Source organism: Vidua chalybeata, chromosome Z (assembly GCF_026979565.1).
Source record: "Vidua chalybeata isolate OUT-0048 chromosome Z, bVidCha1 merged haplotype, whole genome shotgun sequence".
Taxonomy (NCBI): Eukaryota; Metazoa; Chordata; class Aves; order Passeriformes; family Viduidae; genus Vidua; species Vidua chalybeata.
The window spans coordinates 11,361,018-11,381,219 of NC_071570.1; the positions used below are offsets into that span (position 1 = coordinate 11,361,018).

General features: G+C 39.7%; 1 protein-coding gene across 1 annotated transcript; it reads left to right on the forward strand.

Annotated features, from left to right (window-relative positions):
• Positions 1-4,370: 4,370 nt before the first annotated feature.
• HSD17B3 (hydroxysteroid 17-beta dehydrogenase 3) lies at positions 4,371-12,448 on the forward strand. Its single transcript, XM_053931391.1, is given in 9 exon segments — positions 4,371-4,434; positions 5,450-5,561; positions 6,020-6,082; positions 6,843-6,877; positions 7,304-7,335; positions 8,979-9,025; positions 10,054-10,146; positions 11,289-11,343; positions 11,676-12,448. Coding segments are annotated over 9 exon segments (672 nt in total). The 3' UTR covers positions 11,847-12,448.
• Positions 12,449-20,202: the final 7,754 nt, after the last annotated feature.

Sequence of the window (20,202 nt, forward strand, 5' to 3'; positions counted from 1 at the left end):
TTTATCCATTAAACCTGAATCAGATCTTATTTATTCAATAAGAATTAATAAAGTCCAAATCCTTTCTCGCTGTTGGGCCTTCAATTCAACAGGCTTAATGTACTTCTTCAGGAAAAAAATATGATGATGGAAGGTGATGCTGTAAAATGACTGGAAAGCCAGCAACATGACTAGGCTCCCAAACCCACACAAATATAAAAATAAAAATTTATTTCTGAGAAATTTCATGTGATTTTCACTCCCTGAAGACTTTCATTCATTTGAAGTTGGCTCAAATTATTTTTATTTTTTCATACTATTGGGATTTGGTTGTTGTCCAGTATATTTTTCCAGTAAGGATCCAAAATTATACAGTGAAGGAAATATTCTGAAAGTCTTTAGAAGACTGATTATTTTGGCCTGGTTTTAACATCTCTTATTTATCCATTAGGCAAGGGACAGGTGAATGAAAACAATTTAAAAATTCATTATTGCTGTTTTTGCAAAACTGTAAAAAATGGAAAGATTTTTCTCACCTTCCTGTTTCCTAACAATTTTATATTCCTTTGGCAAGAAGTGGATTAACTATAGTGATGATAAGGAGAACCTTTAAAAAACTGAATTTGTTAAGCATTTGTCTCAAAATTATCCTCCCATTTACCAGTCTGGCTTTACAGGGATCTGCAAGTCTTTTCCCTGGTTATCTAGCACAGCAGGGTGCTGGATATTGCTACAGCTTACCTCCAAGTATTTCTCCAATACTAAAAACTTTTTTATATTACTGTGTCCCTTGAGCTCTTCTAGACATGGATCACTGTAAAAATATATGTTTACTTTCAAAGAGTGTAATGGGCTAAAAGAAGGTGAATGTGTGCTTTTTACTGCCTTTATCTGCCCTTAAAAATCTGTAAATACAGATAAATAAACTACTTTAAAGGTTAAAGTAGTTCTTGGAACAGAGCAGTGGAAGACTAAAACCAAAATCAAAGTACCAGGTTTGTTTTTTGTTTGTTTGTTTGTTTGGTTGGTTTTTTAAGGCTTTCAAATTACATTTGGCTCTTGATTAAATAGTTAAATAGAGTGCCTTTAGAATTAATGTTCCCTTTCTTTTCTTCAAAGGAAATTAGCCATTAATCCTGGTGAATGTGTAGTATAAATATTTTAAGATTGACAGTTAGAATTTATTTAGGAGTCAAATGAGTTTTTATCCTCCATTAACTTTACAAATTGCTAGAATGAAAATCATTCTTTCCACTGTCTCTTTTCCTATATATGGCTTCTATCCAGCAGATTCCTTGATTTACATGTTTAAAAGTATGTGTCAACTCAAGACTATATCTATACAAGTTGGAAAGACTCGTCTTTAAGAAGGCTTAGCAGCTGAGTCCAACAGAGTATCTTACCTAAGAGAGCAGCATGTCTGTCAGGGATGTGGCAGCCTTGGATGAAAAAGTCTGCAAATTTTCAGCCTGCAGCTACCAAAATCAAGGAATGGACCAGAAATTTTCTATCCAACATGCCCCTCTCTCTCTCTCTCTTTTTTTTTTTTTTTTTTTTTTTTTTTTTTTTTTTTTTTTTTTTTTTTTTTTTTTTTTGGTGGGGCTAAATAGATTTGTTTTCCCTTGGAAAGCAAGGGGTATCTGATGAGGAAAGTTGTAAATTCCTCTGCACTATGTATGATTGAATACAAGGGCACCCGCAGTGGACACCTTCCTAACTGAGGCCATACTGCACTGCACTGTGTAGCTGCGTGTGATGAAGGACTTGCCTGTCCTGCAAACACTCCTACACCTTCTGCACACACCCATGGATTTTCACTTGTTCACTGACAGCTCCAAGCTTCACTGACAGCAGCAGTATTATCCATGTAATCCAAGGTGTGGGGAGGTGTGTTGAAGTCTGGCTACACTGATAAGGTTTAGACACTGTTCCACCTGGTTGTGGTCATAGCCTTTCCCACAACTTGCTGAAATAGGTGGCAAATCCCAGTGAAGTATTTCAATTGTTTTCAGCAGGTTTTGGCTGAAGTCCAGAGTGAGTCATCTGTTGTTTATTTTATCAGGTTGGAAATTAGTATCTTAACAACAAGTAGACAGCACAAACAAAAGGAAAGAGATAAAAATACAGTAATGAAAAGCATAGTGTATCTGTTGTGGAGGCACTTAAACCAGCAGGAAGCTCTGGACACATTATTCTGTTTGGATACTGAGTGCTATAAATTAAAAGAGTCTAAGCTGTGGGTAATTACAGACATCTCAGTGTTTGGTTTTCTGAGTTCTGTGGGCCACAGGTGTGCCTGAGAACGGCATTCAGAGCTGGAGCCAGCAGAAACCCACAGTAAGAAAAACATTTCTCCAAAGACACACTGGAATTGAAAACCAGATTTCCATTCATTCAGACTGGAAGCTCTTTTAAAATGAGATAAAAAATACCAAAGTAGGTGTTAGAGAGGGCAGACAGAATCACTAGCACAGGTACACTGCTCATTTAACACATTTAGTACTGTAGTTGTGAAACATTGATCAAACCACAATACCAGGGGATTAGAAATGATGGAATGCTACTAACTGCAGTCCTGTTTCTTCTGCTTGTATTTCCCAAGCAAGCTGTACAGGCAGAGTTAGGTCCTGTTTGCAAATCTGTACCATACTGTTGTTAAAGCCAAATAAACAAACAAACAAACAAAAAAAAAAAGCCACTTCTGCAAGATACACTAAATCTCAATTTACTCTTCTATCTGTAAATTTCCACTGCATATGAACACCATCTAAGATTTAATGCTTCTCTCTTTATATTCAAGTGTTGCTGTAGTACTTCAAGAAGGCCTTTCAAGATCAGTTCTTGTGCCACTTGGGCATTCATTTTGCTATGTTGATTTTCAGAACATCTTCATAACTCTCTAAACTATCTAAATAGGAGGGGAGTGGTTCTGGAATGCTGTATATCCTAAACAACTTAATTCTTCATTCTGATTTATTACCTTTTTGGTAAATTTCAAAAAGCAGCACATTATCCTACCTGACAGCAGATTCCCAAGTGGTCTAAGGTCAGAAGGAGGTAGATGTAAAAGTCTTAGCAATACATCTTATAACACATTGAATTAACCAACTTGGTTCCACTTCTAATTTTCTTTGAATTAGTTTTTACTCCATTATTTAAAATAAAATAAAAGAAAAAAAATTAAAAAAAAAGAAAAAAGAAAAAAGACAGAAGACAATAACCTGTCCTGGTGTTTGAAAAGCTAGGCATTTTACTTCTATGACACTTAGGACTTTTAAACAGAGATGTAATCGCTTGTATCTTCAAAGACTATCATAAATCTTTGTCACAGAGAAGGAGAAACATAAGAAACATTGGAAATTGGTTTTTGGCTCTCTCCTTTTGCAGAATTGCTATAATTTTCTGAAGAGCTATCCCTGGGTAATTCAGTTGTCAGCATGAGATTTTTATTGGTTTTTAATATATTGGTTTATTCTTATAAGAGACAGAGGAAAGCCATCTGGAGTACTTGCTTGTTGGCTGACAGTGCTGGTTGCAGCCATACAGTTCTGTACAGACAAGGAGTTGCAGAGAAAGTCCAAATGGCTTGTTTGATCCTCATTTTTATGTTGCTCTAGTTTTGGCTGCCCTTCTGATTGCCCACGAGAAAGATGGCCACAACATCACTATACATTTTAAGACCATCTCATTTTGTTTATAGAGCTCTTCAAACAGAAGGTCACTGTAGGTGTCTGCTCCAGCTGTTGCTCTGTTCTTTCCCACTCACTGCATTTACACTCACAATGTCCTTTTATTTATAGTTTCACTATTCACCCAGCCTGGGACCATGACGGGGTCATTTGCCACTAGAGTTGCTTTTATAGGTTGAAGGTTCAAAGGATGTTTTGTCCCTTTCATACACAGAACTGCAGCTTAGAAAGAGGGCAAGAAAAAGGGCAGTCCTTCCTCCTTTCTTCTGTCATGGAGACAGATGTCCTGTAAAACTGCACGTAAGATGCAACCCACATTTCAGATCCGCAGTCAGTGTGTTTGCTGTTTCCTCAAACTGCATTACTTGAGTAGTGTAAGGTGGTCAAAACTCGCAGTTTGCAAAGAGCTTGGAGGGGCAAAGAGGAACAACTGGAAGAGAGCAACTTTATCTCATCCTCCACTCCAACAGAGGTTCTGATTTGTTGCAAATTGGCCTGCTGGACGCAAAGCCAGCTTTCTGCATCCTTGCTCTCCCACAGAACCTGGCACAAGGCCTCTTCTTAGTGAATGAGCACCAATAGATGAGACATAATTTCTGGGTAATAATTCAGCAAGTCTGATTCCTGTTCAAGCCAATGCTTTCTGTCTTCTGTATGATAAGATAAGAATACAAACCAGCAAGAGACATTTTGCCAAAAGCCATGTGCACTTTTTGCCATGAGTGTGCACCTGAATTCCCGTCACTTGCAGAGAGCCTGCAATCTGGTATTCTATTGACATTTCCAAGCTTTGCTTGTCACTTTTTCAGCAAACTTCATCTGGATTTCAGGTTGCCCATAAAACTTGAAAGCGGGTTTAGTAGCAAAAATTTACAATGTGAACATCTAGTTAGAGGAGATCTTACTGGGCCCTTTTAATGGAGAGTCTTGCCTTTAAAAATTAGTAAATAAGAGTTTCTACTTCTTTTCCTCATGAAACTGCATTGAAAATATGAACAGCAATAAATCAACTGCTGAAAAAAAGGCAATGTACAGCTGGGCTCCCCTCCTGCATAAAAAGTGACATTGGAAAAATCACACACATTTCCCTTTCCCTTCTAATTGACCTTGTAAAATTTACGCTATAGCCTCTCTAAAATGCCTTTTAGTGCTGCAAAATCCCAAGAAAGGTTCAGACTATGAGAGTGCAAATGTTAAAACGGGCAAGGAATTTTAAAAAAATAATGCAGAAAATGCTACATCCTATCCATCCTTGTTTACCCCTCCTCTTGTGTAAAATGATAAGTTTCACTTGTTAAAATGCTTATCTTATTCATCAAAACTCTTTTAAACTGTTCTGCAAAGTTGTGCTTGTATAGGGGATCTGGCATCCACATTCATTTGTCTTATGTATGCTGACAGTGTTCATCTATATATATTATGTTAACAAGGGGAAGAAATCCTGTGTGGCTTATTTCCAAATTTGTTTTGTTTTACCTTACTGAAGGACTAAATGTTGTGTAGATCTTGTAAGAAAAATTCCATTGATTTTAGGGCATAAATTCAGCCTATATATGCCAGGCCATTTTCCTGAAAACAGCTGGGTAGAGTGAATATGTTATGCTTGTGTTGTGTTATTTCTTAGAGTAAGAAGGTTGAAACAATTGCTTGATGTACAATGGACATTACTTAGCAAGACATCTGGTTGTTTCTCTTATTACAGCTCTCCCTCTTTCTCAGTCGATGCAAACCGGTTTTCTTGGCTGGTTGGTCTTTGGTTTTGGGTTTTTCTTCCGTTACAGAGCTGGCCACAGATCAAAAGGTGAAGGGTATACAAGTTGATTTCACTAAAAATTCAGTGTAAAAGAACGTAGAAAAAGATCTGAAGGACGTGGATATAGGTTTTCTGGGTCAGTCATTAAGGTCTGTTAACTGACAAGTATTTTATAGCTGTAGTGTATTAAACAGACCATTGTATAAATGATGTGTTGTAACAACTTGTTAGCCAATGTTTAAAACCAAGTACTCATAAGGAGTCTGTGGCTTATTATCTGGTATGACTCATGAAGCAACAGTGAAAACATGGGGTTTTGGAAGGTTTTTTATATTTTTAAAGAAAGTCCTTTTAATAGTGAAAGAAATGAAACAACAGCAACAATACACAACTTTAGCAACAGTCTGTTTTTCTGTTCCCGAGAGAGCACTTATCAGTATCGGTGATTTCAGTGAAAACAAGACTTGATGCTAAATAGTGTTTCTCTTCACATGCAGCTCACAATTTTCTGGGTCTTAAGAAGAAGCAATTTGTTTAACTAGATGAACTATGCACTTTTTCTATATTTGATTCTTAACATTGTATTTTCCCTGACTAGTTAGCAATGTTTGCTTCATAATCCGCTTCCATGCTGTTTCCTTAATGGGCCAAACATAGAAGAGTTAGGATTATTCTGTAGATTCATCTTCTAATATAGCAATGAGGAATTCATTGAACAAGGCACAGATTTTGCCCCCACTACAATAAAGTATTAACTGTTCAGTTGGGTTGGAAACTAACTGGGCCTGAAGAAGCATATTTTGACTTGGTTTTAATGCTTGGAAGAGCTTGAAAGAGAAAAGGAATAGTAGTTTTCAGCTAAACTACAGGAAGCATCCAGTGATAGAGGGGAGAGTACAGGGGATAGAGGGGTTGTAGCAGGGATTAGCAGACTCCCTGACTCCCTGCTGGCTTGTAGTGTAATGGGGTCCAGTCCATCCATAGCCACAGCTGAAAATATTGGGTTCTTGTTAGTGTTATTAAAACTTAGTTTCTTTGGGACACATTGCTTAAGAATGTGGAAATAAACAAATAAACAAACCAAATTTTAAAAATGAGAAAGAATAAAAGAAAGAAAAAAGAAACCTCATTTAAATATTGTTTACTTTGTGGGGGAATTAATTTACAGTGGTTGAATTGAGTGAGAGGATTAAGGATGTGATCAAGTTTTCCATTGCCTTATTGTTATTTACCTCTATATCACTTGCAATGAAAAGGCCAGAATTTCTAAGTGTGCATCTTGCTAGAACCTCTCGCAGGATTCATTCAGTTTTTATGTCATCATCAGAGAATCTCATTATGCCAAATCAGAGAATCTCAGGCAGGCTGCTTCCCTCAAACTCTGACTTAAGGATGAATTTACTGTTTTGTTTCTTCCTGCTGGACCTTGTCAACTGCATTATTATTTCTGTTTCAGGTAGGTATGCGACACAGTCCCATCTGTTCTAGTGCTGTAATGTATTTCATTGGAAAAAAATCAGTCCCATATTAGAGTGACCAACTATCTTTTCTGTGTATTATAATTTAATTCATCAGCAGACAGTGATTTTCAGTAGGCATATCAGTGTTAATTTAAGGAACCCACCTGTTTCTATTACCTGTGAAATATTTTGATCAGAACTGACTGGAAAATTTTTAACAGAATTTCTCAGTTGAAACACATCTTTGCACTACAGCTGAAACAGCTAAAAAATTCACAAATCATTTTTGCTTTGGTATTCAAGGAGATTTGCTTCAGAATTAAAGTTTTCAAGACAGGTAGACCTACAGTTAGAATTTTAGCACTGTACTTGTGGTTTTTGTCACAATTCTCTTTTGCCAACATGTTTTTGGATCAATGCAGGACAGAAACTCCAGGAACTGTCTCCTAATTCTGTATTGTTACCCCTTGGTGCTAATTTTGGTTGGCTCCTTCCCCTCCAAGAACATTTAGTATTTTATGCTTTTCAACTCTGATTAAGATTTTATTTGCTCTGCTGTTTGCAAGCATGATGTTAACATGAACATGAGCAGAAGATCTCAACCTTGGCTTTCATGGCTTTCATGTCTTTCTAAAAATGGCATGAAAATTAACAGCAGATGTTTGTCCTTCTCTGGCTTTTAAAATTTGCATCCCAAGTTTGTACTGCTGCTTAATGACTTAAGATAATAAATCATGTAATACCAGTCAATGGAAGCAAATTCTGTAAGTAGCTTTTCGACATTTCTGCTCCTAGGATATATTCTATGTCAAAAGAACAGAAATATCTGCAATATCTGAATTATATATATTATATATATATATATATATATATATATATATATATATATATATATGCCATTCTGTACCCTCTCGGTCTAGATACAGAAGGTTTTTCTTTTGATCATTTCCCACTTTACATATATCTCAGAATCAACCTCTTTTGTTTTTTCAGTGTCTGGGCATTGCTCTCCCCACTGCTGCAACCACATCCTTTTCAGTGTTTCATGAATATTCACTTTCCTCCAAATTACAGAGAAGAAAGTACTCTCCTGACCAGTATTCCTCATGGTTAGGTCCAAATAATCTTTAAATCTTTTTGGATTTTCCTTTCCCCTCCCTGTCTGGATTCCTGCTAAGATCCTGTTCACCATTTTTCGCCATTTCTCCCGGCTCCCACAGAGGTCAGTGGGATTTTCAGCACTGCAAAAAAAGGATCTTTTCTCATGTTTTGTGCTTTATTTGGAAATTCCTCTTCATCCAAACTGATGTGACTGACCTATGTTGTCAGACTTTGTCAACCGCACACTGCTCCTACTATCCCCTTGAGCACAATGACATTACTGAAAAAAAAATCAGGAAATAACAAGTATTCAATTAAACTGTGCCATTAATTTGCACTACTTTTCACTACTGCCCTTTACAAGTTAGGTCACACTGCTGTCTTGACACAATATATAGTGTAAGTATGACTTCTCCTTGGTACTTAGGCTTACTATCAATAATACCCTTCAAAAGCACAAAGAAAAGCTGATTTCTTACCTGAACAAATGCATCTAAATTCACTTTAAAAATCAGATGCCTGATTAAGTCTATTGCTAAAATAAGAATGAAAAAAATATAAAGTAATTAGCACTAAAAATGATCCTACAGCTCTTTTGGGAAGCAGAAAAAAAATTATATATTTTCCTGATTTTCTGCAATTTCTGATCCAGCTGCAGGTGTGACAATGCAAAAAGAACATGGAATTGACTTTCTCCTTGCAGTTATGATTCCATGTTGAAGAATGATGAAATTCAGAAACTGTTGAAAAGCTTTGGATAAACATAAGACTCTCACTGCTTAGAGGCTAACCTTTGGAATTTTTTGACAACTCAGATGATTTCACAGCATTTCTAAAATATTTTCCGAAATGTTGAATGTGCCATATTTTAGCTATTTGAGCTGTATATATATGGTTTGATCAAGTGAAAAAACTTGTTATTAAAATAAAGTCAGTTCAAAAGTGCTGTCAGGAAGATGTGAAATGGAAAGAATTCTTAAAATACTTGTCTTATAGATGACAAAAATAATTTTGAAATTCATCACTTCACAGATGCAAGCAAGGTATTTTTTCTATAACTTTGAACTGTGTTCAGCTTCTACATTCAATGCCTTTAGTAGTAGTTAAGCTTTTTCATTAACATCTGGACTTCACAGTCTATCAATCAGTAAGATATCTTCTACTTCAGTTAGTGCTGTATGATTATATGTATAGGAACTCCCACAAATTGTCAGTCAATTGTAGAACAGAGCAGAAAACAAAATATATATCTGTCCCCAGTTAAAAATGTGTGGCAGAAATAGAAAAGGGTGTGATGGGCCTAATCAAGGAAGAAACAGCATTTGAATATATTATCTATTCTTCTAAGAGTGGTAGTTTAGCTTGGAAGAAGGATCTTGAAATAATGCTTTTCAAGCTCTGGAAATACCCATATTACTAATCAGCGATATTAATTTATCTCTGCAATTAAAGATCCCTGTCCTCCTTTTCATACTACATGTATTTTAGACATGGGGTCCTTATCTAGAAGTTTGGCTCTTTGGATGGATTTTCTAGAAAATATTGTTAAATACTGCAATTTAGAGGACAGTACATGCTTTTAGTTTTGGCAGAAAAAAACCTTCTTACTGTTTAGTTTTATTTTTGGGTTTTTTTTTTTTTTTTCCTCGTTGTTGCTAAATGCATTGGGTTTTAGTGATGTGTACAGGGAGTTGTGAATGGGGAAGCTAAACCAACAGATCCATGGAGCAGGAAAAAGAATGTGCTAGCTAGAGAGCAAAGGGGATTAGCCAATTACTTAGGAGAATAAAAACTTTCCTCTGATGACAGAGTTTTTTCTCTGTTAGATGTACAATTGCATGTACAATGTTCCCATGGTTCTGATTGTGACAGGCATTTAATTTTCACTTATGACATTATTCCTGTCTGGTTTAGACCAAACTAAACTGTAAAAAGGGAGTCTTTTGAAGGTACACTTGACAGTATAGGAGAGTTATGCCTTCTGGGGAAAAAAATGTTTTCTGCTCATGCTCTCTTTTACTATAATCCTGTAAAGTGTAAACAGAATGTAACTGTTAAAATTAAATTTCAGTCAGAAAGTTCTAATTCTGAATCTGTCCTCTGGTTCGAGTACTTTCCCTTGTCCAATATATACAATGCACTCAGTTACTAAGATAAATCTTTCACACTGCTTTATGAAGAAATCCCCATTAAGTGTTTCTCAAAGCATTGTATCAGTATAACAAATGATCAGTATATAAATAGCATTGCTCCATTGAAATAATGAAGTAACGTAAATTAGCACTACCTGACAACCAGGAATCAGTGAAACTATGTAAATGAAATCAGCTCAGGGTATGTCTGATCCTTGGAATGATTTTGCCTTTGATTAAATAGTATTATACCAGTGCTCACAATTTGTCTTCATTCTGGGAAGTGATGAATTTTACTAGGCTCACTTATCTAGTTTAATTAAAACTGTAGATGCACAAAAGTGCTAGGTTTTGCTTATGGAACCAAGAATAAAATTTCTGGTAGGTGACTGGTAAGTTGCCTAACTTCATAGATTTCACCTTAAATTTTGAAAAACAGTCTTTTTTTTCCTCACTAGGACTTTTATATTTTTCATTACAGAGGAGCAATTCAACATCATCAAGTTTCTGACTATTTCTCAAAAACATCCAACTCCTAAAATCTCTCATGAAAGAAACTCAATATTTGCATAAAGTTAGTATATACATACTCTTCATGATGTCGAGAAAAACTTAGACAAATCTAATAGATTGAAGCTAAAACTTTCCTTCAAATTCAGAAATACTTGACTTTGAAACATTTATCTGTAGGTTATGCTACTACGAAAATACTGAAGGTACAAGTTTCATTTTCCTCCACTTTTCATTGCAAAAGAAACAACAAGTGCAAGTGTCTGACTGGCACGGTAGGGATCATCCAGAACAGAGAGCCACATGAAACAATAGCAAGAATAAGTGGGACTTGGGGATGTCTCTACTTTTTCATAAAAGTGTCAAAGCTTCCAATGCAGTCTGCAGTACTACTTGTTGCATGTCCAGCTCAGGACAGTGCCAAGTTCTGTCTTTTCTGGCACAGAAAAAGAGTCAGCCTCGCCCAGGTGCACCAGCAGAAACTGTATCTTGAAAGCTTCATTTCTATATTTTCCGCCACTGTCCTGGGACTTAGCTTGTACAGTGTTAGGCCATTTATGTTTAGGACATGTTCAGGCATTTCTGAGCATAGTGAAAGCACTTAGTTTCCTATGCTAATGGTTTGTTTGGTTTGGTTTGGTTATATTCTATCTAGGCTTCTATAAACACTTCTACAACCACTACAAGCAGAGTATAAGGCAAAGGTAATTATGATACAGGTGTTGCTGTATCTTGCCATATTAGCCTTTGTTTCAGCAAATTCTTCAAGAATATTTGAGATGCCTAAATCCATATCATGTAGCTGTCCTCAGTGAACTGCTGGGTGACTCTGCAAAAGTTCTGTCTCCCCTCTATATGAAGCTTTTTTTCCTTATTTCACCATAATACTATCACTGATTCCATATAGTGCCCTAATCCATTGCAAATATCAGTTAAAATATGTCAGATGCTATGGGATTCTGTAAATGCCTTATGTAAGTGTTAGATGGCACTACACTGTTGTTATTATCTTTTTTTTTTTTTTTTTTTTTTTTTTTTTTTTTTTTTTTAGATAGTGATTCCTTATGGTGTTTCTGCTCCAGTGACAACGTACCAAAACCCTGATGTTATTACAAAGGCAGCAGAAGAGCTTGTTAGTGAATCACTGGAGTATGTCACCTTTGGAGATGAGATTTTTGGATGTTTCACCCATGAAATTCTGATTGAATTTGCTTGTGTGTAAATGTCTTCAAAAGACTTCAGCCAAGTCTGTCTGGGGTCAGCCTGTTCTTTTCACTTTTTCATAGACCTTGGACATAAATGAGAAAGAGACAATGGGTTGTTAAAGCTAATATGGCATCAGTAAAATATGAAGAGAGGAATACACAAGTAAAGTGTAGTGGTAAGAGCATAGTATGGTTTTCTTTGCTTATGAGCCTTGAGCTGAGCTCAGTTTCATGTCTGGTTATCCTTTATCCTCTCTCCAGCTGCCTGTTTTCATGACCTTGCTAAGGAATTTTCCAAGACCTCTACTCCTTCAGAAAAATTGGCCAGAAATTTCAAAAGTTATTAGTGGGGGAGAGGAAGGACATAAAACCAGAATCCACTATCACAAAGACATAATTTCCTTGGATACCATGCTAATAAAATAGAGTAAATATTTATACACAGCACCTGTTAATGATGAGCATTAAATGCAAGTATAAGAAAGGCAACAGATTTGCTGAAAGCAGAGGAATTAACAATTTCCTCTAAGAAAAATGTAGTTACTGAAAGCCTGAAGTAAAAGGTTTTGTGGGCCTTATATAGGCTCTAAGAAATTTATATAACCATTTTAACATAGTCTTGAAGGTCACCAATAATTATGGTTATTTGATATTTATGAATAAAACAATTATTTGCTTTATTTCCATCTTGTTCACAGTATATTTTCATGGTTTCAGTGAGTGCTTTGTGTCTTTGGTTTCTTTGGAAAAGTCAAGGAAATTTGCAAGAAGATAAAAAGAAATCTGTCAGAATGTAAAGTACACAGTGGGTTTTGGGAAGCCTGCAATGATTTTTTTTTTTTTTCTTTCCAGAGCCTGTGAATGGCTCTGCAATATCCAATATGGGATGTAAGAGGCAGCAACATAGGAAAAAGATACACAGTAATTCTACACTGCTGAATGAATCCAGAAGACAAATGTTTTGACTGGATGCTGGTCAAATCAAATTGGATGGTGTTAAAAGGTATTTCAAGGACAATGCAATGACCAGGCATAGTCATTGTGGGTTCATAAAGGGAAAGTCCCGCCTAATTAATCTGCTACCCATCTAGAATAAGGTTACTTGCCTAGTGGATGAAAGGAAGGTGGTAGGTGAGGCTTTTCTTGGTTTTAGTAATATTTAGTAAGATTTTGATAAGATTTTTGGTGCTGTCCCTCACAGTGTTCTTCTGGACAAGCTTTTGTGATGATGAGGTTCACAGTGTGCTGGATGAAGAACTGACTGAATGTCAGAACTTCAGGGGTTTTAGTGTGTGGGGCTACCTCTGCCTGGTGAGCAATCACCAGTGGTGTTCTTCAGAATTCACTGTAGGACCAGTTCTGGTCAACAAGTTTATCAATGATCTGGATGCAAGACTTGAATGGGCCATTTGCTGACAGCACTAAACTAGGAGATGCTATTGTCTCTTCAGAGACAAGAGGCCTTCCAGAGGGATCTGAAATAGATTGGAACACTGAGTAAGTATCAATAGCATGAAATTAAGCAAGAACAAATCCAGATTCTGCCTCTGGGATGCAGTAAAGCTGGGCACAAGTATAAGCTGGGAGAGGAGTGTGTGTAGAGCAGCCCTGCAAAAGGGATCTGGGGGTGCTGGTCGGCAGCAGCTCAGGCTGAGCCAGCAGTGTGTGCCCGGGCAGCCAGGAGGGCAAACCCCATCCCGGGGTGCATCAGACACAGCATCACCAGCTGGGACTGGGATCATCCTGCTGGACTCAGCCCTGGGGCGGCCTCACCCTGAGTCCTGTGTGCAGTGCCGGGCCCCACAGCCTGAGAAGGGTGGGAAGGTCCTGGAATGGTCCAGAGGAGGACAACAGAGCTGGTGGAAGGGCTGGAAGGCACATCCTGTGAGGAGAGGCTGAGGGCTCTGGGTTTGTCTGGTTTGGAGAGAAGGAGGCTCAGGGGTGACCTCATTGCTCTGTACAGCTCCCTGAGGAGGGGACCTGGAGAGGGAGGGTCTGATCTCTCTGCTCTGGACATTAGGAAGCACCTCCCTACTGAGAGAACGGTGAAACGCTGTCACAGGCTTCCTAGAAAGGTGGCCGATGTCCCGTGCCTGTCAGCGCATCTGGACAATGCTGTTCACCTTGGGCTTTAACTCCTAGTCAGCCCAGAAGCAGTCAGGCAGCTAAACTACATGATCTCTTTAAGTCCTTTCCAACTATTTTATCCTGGGCTAGGCTTGTTTCTGCTGTTTAATCAGATGGATTTCTGTTCATTAAAACTCAGTAATTTTCATGTGCCCTTTAATTTTGCATGTTTATTTAACTTCTTCATTTCAAAAAAGTATTTGTAAAACACTTGTATGAAGATAGCAAGGATTCTATTAATAAAGATTTGAGATTTTTACCAAATGTGACAGACAGTCTCTGTAATCTTTGCCACATAGATGGAAGAGAAACCACAGAATGTATCCTACTGGCTCCAGAAATTGCTGTCTGCTGCATTGCAGTTAATGACATCTATAGACAACATATCATAGACATATATTATAGCACCATTTAGGTCCCAGCTTTCCACACGTCTCCTATACTTGTTGTTATAAATCTCAAAAGAATAACTAAGGATTGAGCTGACATCTCTGAATTGAAATAATGAAAATTGCAATACATAATATCTTTCCTGCAGTACAATCAGATTTGACCCAGATCTGCAAACAGTTGTAAAAAAATCACTTTACTCACATGGGCGCCTATGAGTTCGTTCTGCCATTGAATTCAATGAAAGTGCTGATACACTTATGTTCTTTCATGATAGAATTGGAAATAAAACTATTACTTGAATATTATCACTGTCATGGTTTGACACGGAAATGAATTTTCTCAGGAAGTTGTGGTCAAACCAATCAGTGGTCAGGTTTGGATATTGGCACTTGGACTGACCACTGAAGGCATGGACATGCCTCTGAGAACACAGGGGGTTAAAAGCAAGAACTCCCAGGGGAACTGTGTCTTTGGTTCCGGTCAGTGTGGAGTGCAGACTCTCCCCTGCCCAGCCTCAGGCTGGGTGGGGCAGGGGCAGCCACGCGGCCCAGGCTGAGGTGGGCCAGGGGTGGAGGGACTGGAACAGGGCCGGCCCCCTGCGGATGGAAGGGTGGAGGAAAAGTCTGGGATGTTTGCGTTCCACCCCCGCAGAGTCCCTCTGGAGAGAGAGAGAAAGAGACAGCGGTGGTGCCGGCAGTACACCAGCAGAGGAGAAGGAGAAGCGGGGGGAAGGTGCCCAGTCGTGGGAGTTGGAGGTCTGGGCAGAGATTCCGGCCATCTGGGGAATTTGAGACTTTTAACCCCTTCTTGGATGATGAAAGCTTTGTGAAATATTACTCCTCCTTGATCTGAAGGAGAAGAGATAGCCTGGGAGTAAGAGGTCAGAAGAAGATGGGAAAATGAATTACAGTATGGGAGGAGATGATGGAGTGGCCTTGGCTGGACTTTTCTTGTATAGCCATAGACTGAACCAAATTCTCCTGCAACAGAAACTGCATTTTTAGGGGGATGCAGTGGTGAGCCAAGAAACCTGCTTCAGCAGCTTAGAGTGACAGGAGTGGAGTGAACAGAGAAAAGTTGAGGAGGGTGTGGTGATGCCCTCTGTCTTCAGAGAAGAGAAGAAGAAGATCTCTGTTCTTGGACCCTCGGCCCCAGGGGGAAATGGGGGGGACTGTGGTCCCAAAATGAGAAACGGAACTGTTGTTTTTCTTTGGTCCTTGGCAAAGCATCCTTGAAAAGAAACCCTATGAGCAGTCTGTCCATGCATGATGGTGAGATCACTGTGACATGGAAAGGAGAGTGTCACACTGGCAGATTTTCTCTGGGCGGTTGCCTTGTGTGACATGGAAACACAGGAGGTGGCAACTGTGTTTCCTGAGGGTCTATGGCACAGGAGAGACTCCTCTCTCCCTTGATGGACTGAGTATTGATTATATGAAGGGTGGGAACCTGATTGAGGGTCCGAGTTGTGTCTCACTGTGGTTTGTTGGAACTGGCGGGGGGAGGAGGAATGTTTTGGAAGGTTTTCATCCTGGATTTAGTGTGTATGTCTTTTATAGTAGTAGTAGTTTAATAAAGTTTTTTCCCTTTGTTGTTAAGCTTGGGCCTGCTCTGCTCTGTTCCTGACCACATCTCACAGCATTTATTTGGGAAGGTGCATTTTCATGGGTGTGCTGGCATTGCGCCAGCATCAAACCATGACAATCGCCCAATGTAGAAAACATCTGGAAATAAGAATGAGATATCTATGCTGGACATTTCAGCATTGATGGTTTGAAAAGGAATAGAAACAGTTTGTTCATCACTCCATAAAGACTTATGTTTTTAAGTGATTAAACTGTATTCTTCAAAGTGTTATATTTGTGCAGCTGTGCAGCAAATAAAGATAGAATACAAGATATGTTACAGACTGCATGTACACCAAAAGCTGTTGAAGCTTCTGGGGGAAGTGTACATTGAATATGAGGTGCAAGTGTGGAAAGTAGGGTTTGTGTTTGTCATTAGTAGAAGTGCCTATTTCTCTACGTATGTATATGCTCAATCAATACATCCTCAGATACAGCATGGATGCAGTACATATCTCTTCCCCAGTTCATCCACTCCAAGCACATTCTGAGGCCTTGTCCCCAGACAGCTCTCTGCATGTTTGATTTGCGTGTGTTAGTAGTGACAATGCGTTATTTTTCCTGATCTCAGGCAGCTCCGGAGAGCCCGGCTCAGGTGCTCCTTCTCGGCAGGACCGGTGCTTGTCGCAATTCCCAGGCGCTTCTGCTGCCGCGCACCAGGGTGGGCTGGCTGCATTCTGCCGTCAGCACGAGGGAGGAGACAAAGAGGTGAAGGAATTGTCCACTTCGTCCGTGTGGACGGCTGGAAAGCTTTAATGGCTGCGGGAGCTGCGGTGGGGAAGCTGCAAACCGCCCCCAACTCTGCGTGGATGAAAATGGCGCTGGGAGCGGGGAGCGTGGGATGTTATAGGGGGCGGGACAAGGAGGGCAGAAGCCCTCCCGCCCAATGGGGACAGGCACCGTGGCGGTGACGTGGACCACGGCGACCAGCGGGAACGCGGCAGGGGAGAGAAGCACTCTCAAAGCCCGGGGCTCCGGGGCGAATGGGGTTGTGGGAACGGGGTGACGGACACAGAACTCTCCGGAGTGGACAGGGGGGTGGTTACAGGACTGGCATGGTGAGCTCCAATGGTAAGAGACCCAGAGTGGACCACTGCGGGCGGGGGGAAACACGGGGGTGCATGGGGGTACACAGAACTGGCTAACTAACACATAACAGAACCCCTAATCTAAATGCAGCCCGGGATGCAACAGTCCCTGCAGGGTAAAGCAACTCCTACAGAGCAGTGACTTCTACTCTGCTGGAGTCAGTGGGGGTCACTTTGGGATTCAGTCACAGCAGCAACAAACCTGAGGACTCTCTAGCCTGAAGTTTGTCATGATCCCTACAATATAGTTAAATTCCTTTATTTTCTCTCTGACTTTCACACCAGTTACCTAACTCATGTTAAAGAATACACTTTTACCCTTCATACAATGACAATATTTTGGCACTGTAAACAAATGTTTATCTGACATACAGGGACCCTAGTAACACAAAAGTACCATTGGTATAGGTATGGATTAGTGAGTAAAAGACTTGGTTTCCAAGGTTTGCAAGTCCTGTAATCTGTGACAAATGACAAATCCATGTTTCTTGTCTCACACTGGTTTATGGTTGTGCATTCTAAGTGAGTCTTGCAGTCTGTTGAGTAGAAAGCTGAGCAATCAGCTTAGTGTCGATTTGTTTCTCTTGATGAACACAAGGATACTGTTACTTGCTGCTCTTGCATGGTCAGTCTGCAGAGCGTCCTTGTTCAACCTTTCAGCTCAGGCAGATGGCATGGTTCATGGGGTGTCCTGAGTAGGCCCAGGAGTTGGACTCGATAAACCTCATCAGTCCTGTCCAACTCAGCATATTCTAGGATTCTGTAATTTTGTTTTTCTATTTGCACATTATTAGGCTGGATCTTGCTGACTTCCAATCTTCTAATGATAAATTAGAAGTGCTCTCTCCAATGATAAATTAACCTAAGTCTGCAAGAAGAGGTTTCTTTCTCTTCCTTTGACTTCTCAAAGAAGTTAGTGAGTGGATCAGCTACCAGTGTGTAAGCTTGGAGGAGAAGAAATCATACCTTCCTCTTCATTTTGTACACCACATGTTCTCTCTGAGTGCTGAACAAACAACTCAAACATTATATTATCTGCTCTTGCTCTAAGTTACATTATCTGCTCCTGCTCTTGGACCTGGTTGATGGGGAAATGGAAACAGAACGGAAAAATAGCAGTTCTTCCCAGTACTCCATACCTAGGGAGAAGGTGGAGGAGCAGACCAGCAAGTCAGGCCTTCTTCTTCTCCCACAGAACCCATAGGAATTTCCTCTTTTATGATAAAACATTGCCAATAACCACAAAACTGCACACTGGAGCAGTGGCTCTTCATGGAAGGATCCAGTATTATCCCTGTTTAAGGAGTGGGAAGAAGTGGTGCAGGGAGGTGAAGCACCTGCCTCAAGCCACCTGGAGGAGGGAGGATCACCTCAAGACAAACACTGTTCACCTCTTCTCAACCCCATCCTCCAAGAAGCCTATGACTTCTAAGGAGACTCAAGGCTCAGAAAGTCAAATGCCTTAAAATTATGTAACAAAAATAATGGCTATCCACCTAGAACCAAACTTTGCTGGGTTTATGTGCTTATATCCTGACTCGACCAAAACTGGGAGTTTGATGAAAAGCTGCCATCCATGCCTTAGTGGAGGGTTATGCCTCCTTTTCCCAGGGTTATTGGATCAGGGAATTACAGAATGGTTTTGATTGGGAAAAAACTTCAAAGATCATCTACTCCAACATCTCTGCCATGGGCAGAGGCATCTTGAACTAGAATGGGTTGCTCAGGACCCCATCCATCCTGGCTTATTCCTTCTATATATATAAAACATTTATATATATATAAATATAAATATATATATATATAAATAAATATATATATATATAACATTTTTATCCTCTAAAACTCTAAAACAAGTTCGCCCTCTTTCAGTTTAAAACCAGTGCCCTTTGTCCTGTCATTACAGACACTGATAAAATCTCTCTCTCTCTATTATTAGACTCCTTTGTCTATTGGAAGGATGCAATGAGGTTTTCCCTAAGCCTTCTTTTCTCCAGACTGAACACTCCAACTCTCTTCTTAGGAGAGGTGCTCCAGCCCTCTGACTATTACTGTGGCCCTCCTTGGAACCTCAGGTCCCAACAAGTTCATGTTTTTCTCCTGCTGGAGACTCCACAGCTCAGGAGTGCACAGGATGCAGCACTCTGGGTGCACTGCTCCTCTGTTCTAATGAAAACAGAGGACAAAATCTCTTCCCTTGCACCACTGTGTGCACTTCTTTGGATGCTGCCTAGGGTATAGTTGGCTTTCTGGGATGCAAGCACACATATGTAATTCTCATATGTAATTCTTTTTATCTGCTAGTATCTCCAAGTCCTCCACAGGGCTGTTCTCAATCCATTTATCTCTCAATCTGTACTGATATGGGAAATTGCCCAAACCTAGGTACAGAACCCTGCACTTGGCCTTGTTGCACTTCTTGATGTTCACATTTGCCCTCTCAAGCCTGTCAAGGTCCCTTTCTTCAAGTGCTGACTGTACTACTCAGCTTGGTGCAATCCACAGAATTTCTGAGGATGCACTTTATCCCTTTCACTATATCACTGACCAGTAATGGTCCCAAGTGACAGGATCCTGAGAAATTTTGTGACCTCTTCAGCCAGAACTCCATCTGTTTATTTTCAGCTTCTTAGGGCTGCTTCAACAATTGTCTACACACATTATGCCAATTTTGGCCCTGACCAAAGCCATGCGTGTGGTAATCACATATCCTCTGAACAGAGGGAGACATAGCTCTCCCAGGATTTTCCTGGGAAGATGTGAGAAGCTGTGAGAAAGCTCAGAAAAAAGAATAAGAAACAATTCTTATCTTCACTTGCTGCACCTGTTGTGGTGCACATGTGGAATGTGTTATGGAGATTTGTTTACCAAAGGGTGATTTCTTAACTGGCCAATGGTGATGGTATTTGGATTTCAATTAACCAATCTGGTCTGGCTGTATTGGACCGTCTGCAAAGGCAGAGTGTTTCTTGATGGTATAGTATAGTACAATAAAGTGATTGATCGGCCTTCTGGAACCAGGGAGTCAATGCTAATTATTACCTGGTGGGGACCCCTGCTACAATACACGCGCTAGAAAAAAAATCCCAAAAACTTCATATGTATCCTGTTGCAATGGTGGCAGGCCATTGGGAAGACCA